Genomic DNA, 13,201 nt, shown 5'->3' on the forward strand with positions numbered 1-13,201 from the left:
TTTGTTAGTTTGGGTTATTCATTTTATTGATATTTGTTTCATTTTGTTGTAGGAATAATTTATATATTCTTGCAAGGTATGATTAGCATATCATGGTTCGAGTAATTCATCTTTGAATTATGCTTGAGTGATTCTCATCAAACAATTCAACAATTTAATAAATATTAATATAATATTAACTATTTAAATATCTAAACTCTGTAATTAATTAGTGGGTGGTGATTTTGAACTTTTATTTCAATGGGTAAGGAATAAAACAATAAAAAAAGGAATTATGTTATTATTCAAGGAAAAATCTTTAGGTTTCAATTCTAAATATATCTAATAATTAAATTAAATTGACAATTTAAATTTAAAATTTCTTTCAATGTAGGTTATCACTTCAATTCACGATTTCTAACTTTGATTAATAATATTGTTCACAAGTTTATTGTGCAGGTAAGTTTATCATAATTATCTTTTAATATCATCATGTATTTTCATAGTTAATGTTTATGTAATCTTTCATTCATTCGCATCAAGTCTACCTTAATGTTTTTTCTTTCATTGGTTTTTACTTTGCAAAGGAAAATGAGAAATTCATGATCAAATAATAGTTATAGTCGCGTAATATCTTGAACTTCTACCAAGGGTGGTGTCCAGGGGATAGAGGAGGGAGAAAGTAAAAGAAGAAAATGATGGGCCCACTTTTGCAAAGTGACAGCGTTAATTTGAATTCAGCAATTGGGGTGTGATTGTCACATATTTAATTATTCAAAATTTAAAATATATTAAATATGATTTTAGAATTTAAATTACATTTAAATTTATAATTTACAATTCAAATTATATGTTATATCATTTTAAAATTACAAATTAAATATTACATAGAGTTAAAAGGCTATTAGAATGATAAAATAATAATAAAAAAAGAAGATCATGAATTAAAAATTTATTAGATCATGAAATTAAGAAGTCATCAAAATGAAAGAATAAAAGTAAACTATATTTATAAATTAAAAATTATTATAAATAAAATTTTAAATTAAAATATTTAAAAAAATGACATTTATTATTTATATATGTGTGTGTTTATTATTCCTCAATTATATACATATAGATGAATAGATTAATCTATCATATTATAAAAAATAGTCAATTATAAATACAAATTTTTGGTAAAAAAAAAAAATAAAATCAATCAACCATATAAGTCAATTTTATCCCAATCTAAGATAATCTTATCAAATCCTAACCCTAACACAATAAGAAGAATCAAACACTGCCGGTTACGGCAGCAAGAATAAATTCTGCGCGGCGTCGGCAGTGGACGAAGTTAAAGTAACTAAGGGGCCAATTTCTGACCAGCGAATCAACGGCGGCGACCGATCTTCCGGTAGCTGTGCACGCAACTCATGGCAAAACTCTAATAGCTTTTTTTCAATTCCGAAGGCCAAAGAAAACGAGACTCTGACGCCTGGTTTCATCATCGTCCGCTTTCGAGTGCAGAGTCGCGTACGATGAGAGGAAATAATCATGGGAATTATAAGAACCCATGTTTGACGATGCATCAACCCTGGGCGTCTATGCTCGTTTACGGGATCAAGCGCGTTGAGGGCCGGTCATGGCCTGCTCCCATCAGAGGTATTTGGTAGCAAATTCCGTCCTCTTTTTTACCCAGCTATGCGCCTACTCCCTGCTATGTACTTCTATGTTTGCCCGCTTCTTTATGTTTCTAATACGGACCCGGACTCCGGATTTTACTAATATTAAAAACTTCTGCCCTTACATGCCTGTCTCACTGACCAGTCTATCAAAACCTTCTGGATTTTACTAATATTAAAACCTTCTGCCCTTTATGTTTCTATCATTATCAGTGACGGCTAAATAAGCCCAAGCCTTTTTAGCTCGTGAAGCTTTTAGGCAGGATTGAAATTTGAAACCATAACCTTTATGTTGTATAGGTTCTGAAAATGCTGGAGATGCTTCCTCATAGAATAGTGCGTGGAGAGCCTTTTTTCTTTCCATCTTTTTTGGCTCTCTCTCTGATAAGAAAACATATGCAGCATGCTATCTCACCTATCGCACAAGCGTTTTTGATGGTTCATCAGAGTAGAACTGCTATTCTCACGGTATGGGTAGTATATTGGAACAAGTCTAGCTGAAGGGAGAGTCTAAGAACGTCAATTAAAGGCGCTCAGGCAAGGCGCCGTGCACTTCTTGAGCCTCTGACCTCGGGGGAGGAATTGCCTTCACTAAGGAGCCAAAAGGCGCACAAGGTGAGTGCCTCTTTGCGCCTTACTGCCTGTTTGGTTTGCCCAAATAATCGGTTATTGGGAACAAACCTTGGTTTGAAGAAAATTTACCCAAACAGCCAAATATTAATTAGGGGTGTTCATAGGTTCGGTTCGGTTTGGTTTTGGGCAAAAACCAAACCGAACCGAACCATTCGGTTTACTGATAATTGAGACCTGATCGATTTTTATGAAGTTCGGTTTGGTTCGGTTTTATTTTCGGTTTGGTTCGGTTTGGTTAAGGTCTTGATCAAGTTTTAATGCACTTATTTAATTTTTTTTCCTTTTCTCTATCTTCATAATGGTGCTATGTACTAAAATTAAATTTAATTCTTTTTGACTCCTTTTTTTCATAAATAGAGGTATAAAAATATAATAAAATTTCAATGTGATAACAATAATTAATCATAAAAATTGGTATAAGTTTTTAAGATTAAAATTATTTAATATTATGTATTTTCATTAAAATCCTTTGAAAATATTTATCTATGTATCTATATTTTAATAAATAATGAAAAACTTATTATACAAAATTCAAAACAAAATTTTTCTTGTAGATAAATTGAATGCTGAGACTTTTAGGTTGTAAATAATTAAATGATGATCATAGCATGATTATTATAATCACTTAATATTATGCATTTTCATTCAAGTATTTTAAAAATGTTTATTTATTACTATAAAAAATTTAAAACAAAATGCTTCTTATAGATAAATGGTTATATATTTTACAAATAAATAAATAGAATTTTTTTAATCAAGTTTGGTTCGGTTTGGTTCGGTTTCTTGTACTCAAAACCGAACTTGAACCGAACCAATCGATTTTTATATCATAAAAACCGAAGCGGACCTAATTGTTGTTCGGTTTTGATCGGTTTTTATCGGTTTGGATTGGTTTGGATCGGCCCTTTCGGTTTGGATTGATTTTGAACACCCTTAATATTAATGTTGGGAGGCATCCCAGGTCTATAAATTAGAAAACTCACCCATAATACTCCGGCCAAGCTTTTATGACATGGTTAAATGGTAAATCTCACTTTAAGACATTATTTAAGCTATCGCTTGCCCTTCATGTTTTGTCCGAAGCCCCGTGTTCTGTCCTACACTAGGCAGCTGAAAAAAGTAAACAATATGACAACACGAGGATCATTTCAAATTACACTTATATATATTTTGTTTATATTATCATATTGTTTCTTACTTTAGCACCTTGATATACTCTAACGAGCGCCTTTCTACCACCTCTTACACAAGGTGTTTGACAAGTCTAGCATTTCGAGAGTGCCTTTCATCTTTGGCTATCAATGTGAGGGTATCTCTAATAATGCTGTTATTTTCTACATCTATCAATTGTAAGATGATTTTAGTAACCAGTTAGTTTTTGGTGCTTTCTTTCTCATTTGTGGTGGCAAAATCATTCCACTTGGTTAAGTTGAGAAATAAATAAAGGGTTTAGCTACACGGCAGGGTGGAAGAAATGGTGGTATCTTCTCCAAAATGCTGATAATCGTGTACTAGTTTCTATCTTGGAAACCAAAGTTTCATTTTAAAACAATAATAAAAGCACACTGGTCCATAAAGCCTACATAAATTCTTGGGAGAAATATTTTTTTAGCACAACAACTTAAAAATGTAACTAACCATACCCCTATTTGGAAAGAACTAAAAAGTTAACTCACAATCTTATATTCTCATTTAAGGTGGGTATTTAGTGTTATTTTGAAAAGACATAGGATATTTTGTACATTTTAAAGTTGATGAACTAAAGTTTTTATGAAGCTTGAGTCCAAAATTCTACACAGTATGCGCTATTGGCATCTGTTAAGTTAGCAAGTAAACAGACATAAGGCATAAGTTTTGAAAGTCAATAGCCATCAAATTTCTTTATTCTTTCTTCATACTGCAAAAAACTTATTAGATGCTTGTGACTGATATGAAAGAATAAAGACATGTTATTTAGGTAGTTAGTATCTGATAAAGGGTAGTTAAGTCATTTGTATATTTTGATTTGACTATTCTAACTATTCTAAGGTTATTATACCTGAATCCTATAAATAGTAGGGTCCCTCTCAATTATAATAAGCCTGATGATGATAATGAAGTGTATTATTCATATCAACTCCTGATTCTCTCTCAATTCCCTCTATTTCTTCCTCTTTCTTTTTGAATTCTCCTTCTTTCCTCTTCAAGTCTATCCCATCTCTCTTCACTAATCTACCTCTTCTTCCATTTTCATATTAGTGGTACTAGAGCTTTCGTTCCTTGGCCATTCTCTTCTCTCTCTCTCTCTCTCTCTCTCTTCATTCTAATGGTGTATGGTAAAGACGCGTAATCAAACTCAACAAGAATTAGAGGAAAAATTGCACCAGCTTGAGCAAAGATATACCAAACTAGATACCATTGACATGCTCAGTGATCAAGTGACAAGTCTTTCCAACCAGATTCAACTCTTGATATGCGATCGAGAGGAAGAATCTGATAACTTGGGCCGTTGTAATAGGAACGGCAGAAATGTTCACCATTGTCATTGAGAAGAAGATGCGAGACACAGGGAAGAGCATTGATGACCTACCTAGTTCACAAAAATGGAATTCCCCAAGTTCTCTCGGTCTGATGTGCTGGGTTGGATCATGAGATGTGAGAGATATTTTGAACTTGATGATACGCTAGAAAATGAAAAGGTGAAGACGGCGTTGATGTGCGTGGATGAAAAGGCTTGGTCTTAGTATAGCATTAGAGAAGACTTGGTTTGGTGTCACGCCAACCTAGAAAGAGTACGTTTTTGTCCTTAAAGAAAGATTTGGACCCACCTATGAGATGCCAATGGGCGATTTGATGTGTTTAAGGTAAAAGGGTCTTTTGGCTGAATTCAACGATGCTTTTGACTCTTTTGCTTGTGAGCTTGATCTTTCACAAGAGTACCTCATCAAAGCATACATGGAAGGATTGATGGAAGATTATCTGAGTCCTGTGAGGTTGTTTAAATTGAGAACTCTCTAAGAGGCGTTCTCGTTGGCTCATACGTAAGAGGTCACTCTGCAACGATGAGTTGAGAAGAAGACGAGTGGCAAGAACAGTGCACAAGTGTCTTCACCTTCGATTGCCTCATCGCAAGCCTTGCACAATACTTGGGCACCTTACAAAAATGCCCTCTTAAATGGTGGGACCTGACAAAAAGGGAAGATGACATTTGTGCCCTAAAAATCATCTTTTTCTTCCTTTAAAAGCAGTAGTAATCCCCTTAAAATTCTATCTACGAATGATGAGGTAGAAAACAGAAGCAAAAACCCATGTTTTAACTGCCATGAGAAGTTGTTGCGTGATCACAAGTGTCTACAAAGGCAAAAGATGCAATTGCACTTCATTGATTTGCTAGAAAACCAAGAAGACCACCCGGTCACAGAATTTGAAAATGATGAGGTGATAGAGGAAGAAACACCCTTAATTTCACTCTATGCCATCGAAGGAGTTAAAGGGGCTTTATCAATATGAGTTGTAAAGCACTGTGGCAAGAGGTAGATCTAGATTTTGATAGATAATGGAAGCATCCGTAATTTCTTGGATTTGGAATTGGCTAAGAAACTTGGCCAACTATGACAACCCAAGAATTCTTGATCTCAAAACTTATGACATGGTTTTAGGTCTAAATTGGTTAAAAAGCATCAAAAATGCCTTTTGGAATTATGAGACTCTCACAATGTATTTTTGCCAAGGAGACCAACTATGCAAGCTACAAGCCACACACCTAACTCATAGATGATGGTGCAGCCCAAGAGAATTGAAAGAAAAGAGGGAAAGGATGAACAAAGGTTTCTATTACAGTTGTTGAAATCTACAAAAGAAGAAGCCAATTGTTTTGTTGTTTCAGGGGTATTAGAAGAGCTGCCCACAGAAATTCAGCAAGTTCTAAGGGCTTTTCCTGATGTTTTTGAAGAACTGAAATGGTTGCCACCCATGCGAGAAGGCCATAACCATGTTGTAGTCCTTCAAAAGGGGACTGACCCTATTAGTTTAAAGCCCTATTGCTATCCTTCTACTCAAAAGGATGTGATTGAGAAGTTAGTGGGAGAACTTTTGAAATCTGGAGTTATTCAAGAGAGTTCCTCTCCTTTTTCAGCTCCAATTCTGCTAGTGAAGAAGAAGGATGATTCATGGAGAATCTGTATTGATTACAAATAGCTAAACAAAAGGACAATAAAAAATCAGTACCTTATCCCTCTTGTGGAGGACTTATTTGATGAACTAAGTGCTGTAAGGTGGTTTACAAAGTTAGATTTAAGAGTGGGATATCATCAAATTCACACGGTGCTTGAAGATGCCTATGAAACAGCATTCAAAACACGTTTTGGGCACTATGAGTGGCTGGTTATGCCATTTGGTTTGACTAATGTCTCAACCACTTTTTCGGGATCAATGAATTCTATCTTTAGATCTTTTTTAAGAAAGGTTGTTGTTTTCTTCGATGATATCCTAGTATATTCCTCCTCTCTTATAGATCACATGGAGCATTTAACAAAGGTGCTGGAAAATCTTAAGGAAAAATCAATATTATGTTAAAAAGGGGAAGTGTACTTTTGTAGCAACTAGTGTTGAGTACTTAGGTTATATTTTGGGAAATGGGACTGTTTCTACTAACCCTAAGAAGGTGGTGGCAGTCCTTGAATGGCCAGAACTAGCCAACATCAAGCAATTAAGAGCCTTCCTTGGCCTAGCAAGATATTATGGGCGATTTATCTAGCATTATGGAGAGATTACTAGACCTCTCACTAATTTATTTAAGAAGCAGGGATTTATTTGGTCCGATACATTAAGAAAAGCTTTCACAAGATTAAAGAAAGTATTGGTTTCAGCCCATGCTTGCTTTGCCATATTTTAATAAAGTTTTTTATGTTGAAACAGTTGCATTTGGCTTTGGGCCAACCTATTGCTTTCTTTAGCAAGGCAATGGCTTTACGACCTTTGAAGCTGTCTGTTTATGAAAAGGACCTGATGGCAGTCGTTCAGGCAGTTGAATATTGGCATCGGTATTTGGAGAGGAAGAAATTTATCATCAGAACTGATCAACAAAGTCTGAAGTATTTATTGTGGCAGAAGTTAAGGACTGCTTTTCTGATGTATAAAATAGTTTGTTTAATGGGCTATGAGTATGAGATTTTTTACAAAAAGGGAAATGAAAATGCTGTGGCAGATGCACTGTCAAGATTACATGGGCTTCAGTTGTTACAAATGGCACTTGATACCACTTCTCCCAAGTTGCTTCATAAAATTGGGGAGAGTTGGGATGCTAATGTAGATTTGAAGGCCATAATTGCTGAACTACAGAGAAAAGGAGGAAATATTGCCAAATATGTGTGGCATGGACAGCTTTTAAGAAGAAAAGGAAAGCTGGTTATTGGTGATGTTGCAGCTGTTAGGTAAGAAATCCTTGAATGGTTACATGCTAGTTCATAAGGAGGCCACTTCGAGGTGCATGCCACTTATCAAAGGGTTACAAGGTTGTTATGGTGGAAGGGGATGCTTAAAGATATACAAGACTTTGTGAGAGGGTGCGATACTTGTGCTCATTGCAAGTATGAGACAGCAGCTACCCTTGGTTTGTTGCAACCATTACCCATTCTTAATAGAGTTTGGGAGAGCATAGCAATGAATTTCAAAGAAGGATTGCCTAGATCTAGGGGTAAAGAGGTAACATGTGTAATTGTGGATAGAATGAGCAAGTATGCTCACTTTTTGGCTCTTTCCCATCCTTTTTCAATAGCAACCTTGAGTTAGCTTTTTTGGACTATGTTTACAAATTGCGTGGGGCTCTTAATGAGATTGTTAGTGATAGAGATCTAATTTTTATCAATCATTTCTAGGAGGAATTTTAAAGGTGATTAAGGTTGAGCAGAAGCTTACTTCTTCCTCCCATCATCAAAGTGATGTGCAATCCGAGGTGTTGAATTGTTGTTTGGAAACATACCTTAGACGTATGTGTTGGGAAACTCCTAAGGATTGGAGTAAGTGGTTACCCTTGGCGTAATGGTGGTATAATACAGCTTTTCACACTTCAATCGAGGTAACACCTTATAGTTACTTTATGGGCAGAAACCGCTACTGTACGCTCCATATCTACCTAAAGAAGCTGTGGTTGAAGCTGTAGATAGGAGTTTTGCAGCAAGAGAGCACATGATAAATGTTTTAAAGCATCATCTTAGCAGGGAAGCCAACCGTATGAAGCAAAAAGCTGATTTAAGAAGGTGTAATCATGAATTTGAGGTTGGTCAATGGGTTTTTCTAGAGCTGCAGCCTTACAGGCAGATCTTAGCTGCATCAAGAAGTACTCAAAAATTGGCACTAAGGTATTTGGGCCATATAAAGTGATAGCAATGATAGGAAAGGTTGCTTACAAGTTAGAACTTCCCCCTATATCCAGAATTCACTAAACTTTCCATGGTTCACTGTTAAAATTGTGCCCAGGTCTCTCAGTCAAGCAGAGGCACCCCCTGAAAATTGGCTAGAGGTTCCAGCTGCCCATATTCCAGAAGCAATCTTGAATAAGAGAGTGGGAAGGCATAAGGGAAGTGTTATTACTGAAATTTTAGTACAATGGAAGGGCAAACCTGATAAGGAAGCAAGCTGGATGTCTTTGTTCAGCTTCCAGAAGCAATTTTCAGATTTTCAAGTACCAAACCCTTGTGGACAAGGGCTGTTGGGGGGGGGGGTATTGATATGAGAATAATAAAGACGTGTGTTCTTTAGGTAGTTAGTATCTGATAAAGGGTAGTTAAGCCATTTGTTTATTTTCGTCTGACTATTCTGCCTATTCTAAGGTTGTTCGACTTGAATCCTATAAATACTAGGGTCCCTCTCAATTGTAACTAGCTTGATGATGTTAATGAAGTGCATTATTCAAATTAACTCCTGATTCACTCTCAATTCCCTCTGTTTGTCTCTTTCTTCCTGAATTCTCCTTCTTTCCTCTTCAATTCTATCCTATCTCTTCTCTATTCTACCTCTTCGTCCACTTTCATGTCAGTGACAGTATTGTTTTCTTTCATTTTCTTGTTCTATTGACTGGGACAAAATTCTTGAAATTGGTGAACTGTTTTCCTTTCCATCTACTATTTATTTTGAATTATTTCTGTTGTTAGTTCTATATAAAATGGTTTCTTATTGTATAAAGTCTTGTCTATTAAGGTCGTCTCTGGATTCATGCTGCCAGTAAAGTTCCCGATGAGTCTACTATCAAGGCAATGGAGTGCTTCTACCGGGAGATTTATGCAGTCAATGGAATAACTGATATTAAGTTTCCAGAGCATTATCCAACTTCAAGGCTATTGGGTATACAGAATTTCGTTCTTTTTAATTAAGAGTTTTCCAAAGTATTGTGCGATAACGTTCTCTATATTAACCATTGGTTAACGCTGCTCTTGTTTAAACCAGTTTTGGTCCGGCATTCTACCACTTCTCTTTATCTTGATGTGTTAACTTCTTGAACTTGATCTTTTTTGTTGTTGAATTTGTCCTTAACTTTAGATTCTTTCTTTATGCTGTTTTTTTTTAATCATTTTTTTATCATCAACACAACCTGTGTCAAGATGCACATAATTAAACTAATTTCAGACCAGTTCTCTTCCTTTCTCTTGATATTCAAGCAAGCAAAATTTGTCCTTTTCATTATTGACTTACACTGTAAAGCTTTCTCTTTCTAGTGATGTTTTACAGTACTTTCTTTTTTGGCCAGTGGTTGGCACTGCACATTGGCCCCGCATCTATTTTTTATTTTCCATTCCTTTTACCTGGCTGTCGAACTTCGCATTCTATTCTGTCATTTGATAGGTGTTGTGTAAGGATGGCTTTATGTGAAATGGTTATTCATCCATCATTTTAACTTGGCACAAACTCTATTGCGTCACTGCTGTTTGCCAATGTTTCCCCTCCTTTTGGAGTACATCACATGAATTTTTTCATCCTACAGGTTTCGTTGAGGTTGTTGGCTGCTTAAGACAGGAAGAACTAGCCTGCTGGGAGATGGTCCCTGAAAGTGTAGGAAGCTGATCTATCTTCCCTCTTTTAATTTAAAACTTGAATTGATATCATTTCATGGCTATCCGGACTTGAGTCTTCACTAAATTATGTTCCTTGTGCTCTCAGGTTAGGCTGGAAGCGCAAACTAAGTATTGCTGGTTATGTGAACATCCACAGGTCTGTGTCTTGCAACTGCTATTCAAGTTTTTAACTGTAAGGTGTAACAACTTTATGTATGTGTATGCTGAGGTGCTTTTTCCATCCTTTATCCAGAAATTGTTGATTCCGTTTGAGATGAGAGGATATCAAGGTGTTTATAACTTGGAAAAGAAAGTAATATGGCTTTGCATTTCCTTCTTCCTCCTGGTATTTCTTTTTGCAAATGCTGATTACCCTACCTCTCTAAGATATGTGAAGCTGCAGTTAGAGGTCTGTCTCCTGTTGCAAGTCCGCTTCCAGTGAAGTTTCCACTTCCAGATCCACATGATTCTTTTTCATTGCAGCCAGGCTGCATCTGTGTGTCTTCTCCTAATTTGAAAGCATCATCTGAAGCGGACAGATCATCAACCCTGACTCTGGCCATAGCCGGTGCACAAGAGGCAGCTTTGCAGTTCTCAAAGAAGGATCAGAATTCTCAAAGTATTGTTACAAATACTAATTATCAAGAGACAGAAACTGTAAAATCCTATAATTTACGATCGCTGAGAAGATCTGGGGAAAAAGATAAATCCACGATCTTCAGTGAGACATTCGATGATGGGACTTTGCCATTACACCATGAGGATAGAAGAAGCTATAACCAGTATGAGGGAAGCAGTAGGTACAATCAATATTGTGGTGCTGATGTGAGACGACCCCTTCAACAACCAGCTAAGGTTTGTACTCTCTTAGCCGTAGTAATTGTTGCTGTTGCATAGGCGTTCTCCTTGTGTGTAAAACTAAATAATTTTTATGGGAACTTTGGGCAGGGATCTATTGCATCAAAGGAGGAGGAGAGAAGCAGGGGTGAAAAGTATGAAGGAAGCAGTCGACCTCCTGGTGCAGCTTTGAGTCCGAATGCCCAGCCTCCGTCTAAGGTTTGCTGTCTCCTTTCTGTCTAACTGGTGTTAGTTATATGTTTGGTCATTCCCTGCGGAAATCTTAACTTTGTTGCATAGTTATACAACTAAAGCAAACAAAATGGTGATTTGGTGTAGAACGAGCTTGGATTGCATTACTCCCTTTATCCCCGATAAAAAGGTGGTTCATAAAATTATCCAATGTTGACGCATGGCTGTCATATATATTTTTAAAATTTTTTCTTATGGCTGTTCTGTTCTTGGGATCTCATTTCAACACTGAAATTGATTCTGACCCTTGTCTGTAATTAATTTTTTTTTAATTTAATTAGGTGATAATTGATAACATATAGAATCAGTCTGGTGATGTGTTTAGCGTAGCAGTGGCGTAGGTGCAGCTTTTTGCATGAAATTATATCTGATGTGGATCATGCAGTGATCCAAGCCGAGTCGGGCTGTAAAAATAAAAAGAAGAAGAAGCTGGGCACTTGCACACGTGCATCCACTATCCTTAGCATGCTCTGTCTCCTTGAGCCCCGAGGAATATGCGACATTGTTGCTTTCCCTAATTTCATTCTCTGCCTACTCCTTTTTAATGATGCACTTCTAAAATGTAAAGAATAACAGATTTAGTGGTCCTAGCGCTGACTGCTTCGTTGTTAGATTTTTGCTGCAGCGGTCAGAGGCCTGAAGCATGATCTTTAAATATGATGCGGCGAACGCAGAGATGGAAGTGGAGCTCGGATCCTGAAATCAAGCTTGGAATTGGATTATTTCAGGGAAATATCTTGTTGGACAGAGCTCAGCTTCTTGTTTTGTTGTATCGTTAGAGTAATCGAAGCTTGCCTACTTGTTTAAATAATGTGCACGGTGGATTTAAAGTAGTGATGCATGCTCTGCTTAACATTAGATAAGAATCTGAAATGGAATTTGTGTGCAAAGCATGGAGCTGTGCTTGTTGGTCTTCAATTGCTTGCTGCTCCGAAAGAGCCTCTCGAATCTCACCACCTCTGCCGCCTATTCCCAGCCTGCCCCCCCTCACGGCTGTGGATATCTTCAACTGAAAACAAATATATATTATTATTTGCATAGCTAAAGAGTGGGGGCGTCTATGATTTGTAGAAGTAAGCTAAAGTGTCGCACTCTTTTTTCCAGGTAATGGGTAAATATCTTATATGAAGAAATCAGACTTCTTTTTGGTTTGGCAGATGGCTACCTGATAAGCAACTTTTTATTTTTTATTTTTTTTGGTAGAAAAGCAACTTTTTATTGATTTTGTGGAAGATGATAGAGAATTTATTGATATTAATTGTTGAGAATGGGCTTGCCACCTTTAGGCCCATAATCAACAGTTAACCTAATTTTCTTTTATTTCTTGCTCTATTATTACTCTAAGTATTTATTAGTTATTATTATTCATATTTGTGGGAGAAATTTAAGGGATTTGATCTCAATTTTACTCACCTACTGTGAATAAAATCATACCATCATGGTATCAAAGCTTGTGGTTCCAAAATGTCGTACAAGGCAACAATAACTGGTTAGTGATGCATTTTCAACATTGATGGGGATCCCGACAAATCTTCGATGAGCAGTGAGTCCTTGCACGGACTAGACGCAATGAAATTAGGAGGGAGTAGCAATGCGAACTCATACATGATGGCGATTGGTTCGACACTTGAGTCTCTCTCACAAGTCACAATAACACATTGATTTAAGGGCAACAATTATCTCTAGTGGTCCAGAAATATCTTGATGTTTGTTCGTGGTAGAAACAACGAGAAAAATCTCACTTGAAACCGAAAACCACCTGAACCCAATGATCCTCTATTTGAAGGATGGTACGTAGAAAATAATCTG

At 36.5% G+C, this 13,201-nt stretch overlaps 1 protein-coding gene across 5 annotated transcripts; it reads left to right on the forward strand.

Moving 5' to 3' along the window:
* The first annotated feature begins 1,220 nt into the window (after positions 1 to 1,220).
* LOC129306153 (uncharacterized) lies at positions 1,221 to 12,525 on the forward strand. 5 transcript variants are annotated; one of them, XM_054946551.1, is made up of 9 exons: positions 1,229 to 1,375; positions 1,489 to 1,623; positions 9,453 to 9,596; positions 10,234 to 10,301; positions 10,410 to 10,460; positions 10,557 to 10,616; positions 10,691 to 11,158; positions 11,252 to 11,359; positions 12,005 to 12,525. In XM_054946551.1, exons 2-9 carry the CDS (start codon positions 1,500 to 1,502, stop codon positions 12,044 to 12,046), a joined length of 1,065 nt encoding a protein of 354 aa, XP_054802526.1. In that variant the 5' UTR covers positions 1,229 to 1,375; positions 1,489 to 1,499; the 3' UTR covers positions 12,047 to 12,525. The 5 variants fall into 5 exon arrangements, with proteins under 5 accessions (XP_054802527.1, XP_054802525.1, XP_054802526.1 ...); XM_054946553.1 differs by lacking the exon at positions 1,229 to 1,375 and adding an exon at positions 1,944 to 2,258 and having other exon boundaries at positions 1,485 to 1,623; XM_054946554.1 differs by lacking the exon at positions 1,229 to 1,375 and adding an exon at positions 2,046 to 2,258 and having other exon boundaries at positions 1,485 to 1,623.
* Positions 12,526 to 13,201: the final 676 nt, after the last annotated feature.

This window comes from Prosopis cineraria, unplaced genomic scaffold (assembly GCF_029017545.1).
Source record: "Prosopis cineraria cultivar Desert tree isolate PC_DT_omini unplaced genomic scaffold, ASM2901754v1 PC3, whole genome shotgun sequence".
Lineage (NCBI taxonomy): Eukaryota > Viridiplantae > Streptophyta > Magnoliopsida > Fabales > Fabaceae > Prosopis > Prosopis cineraria.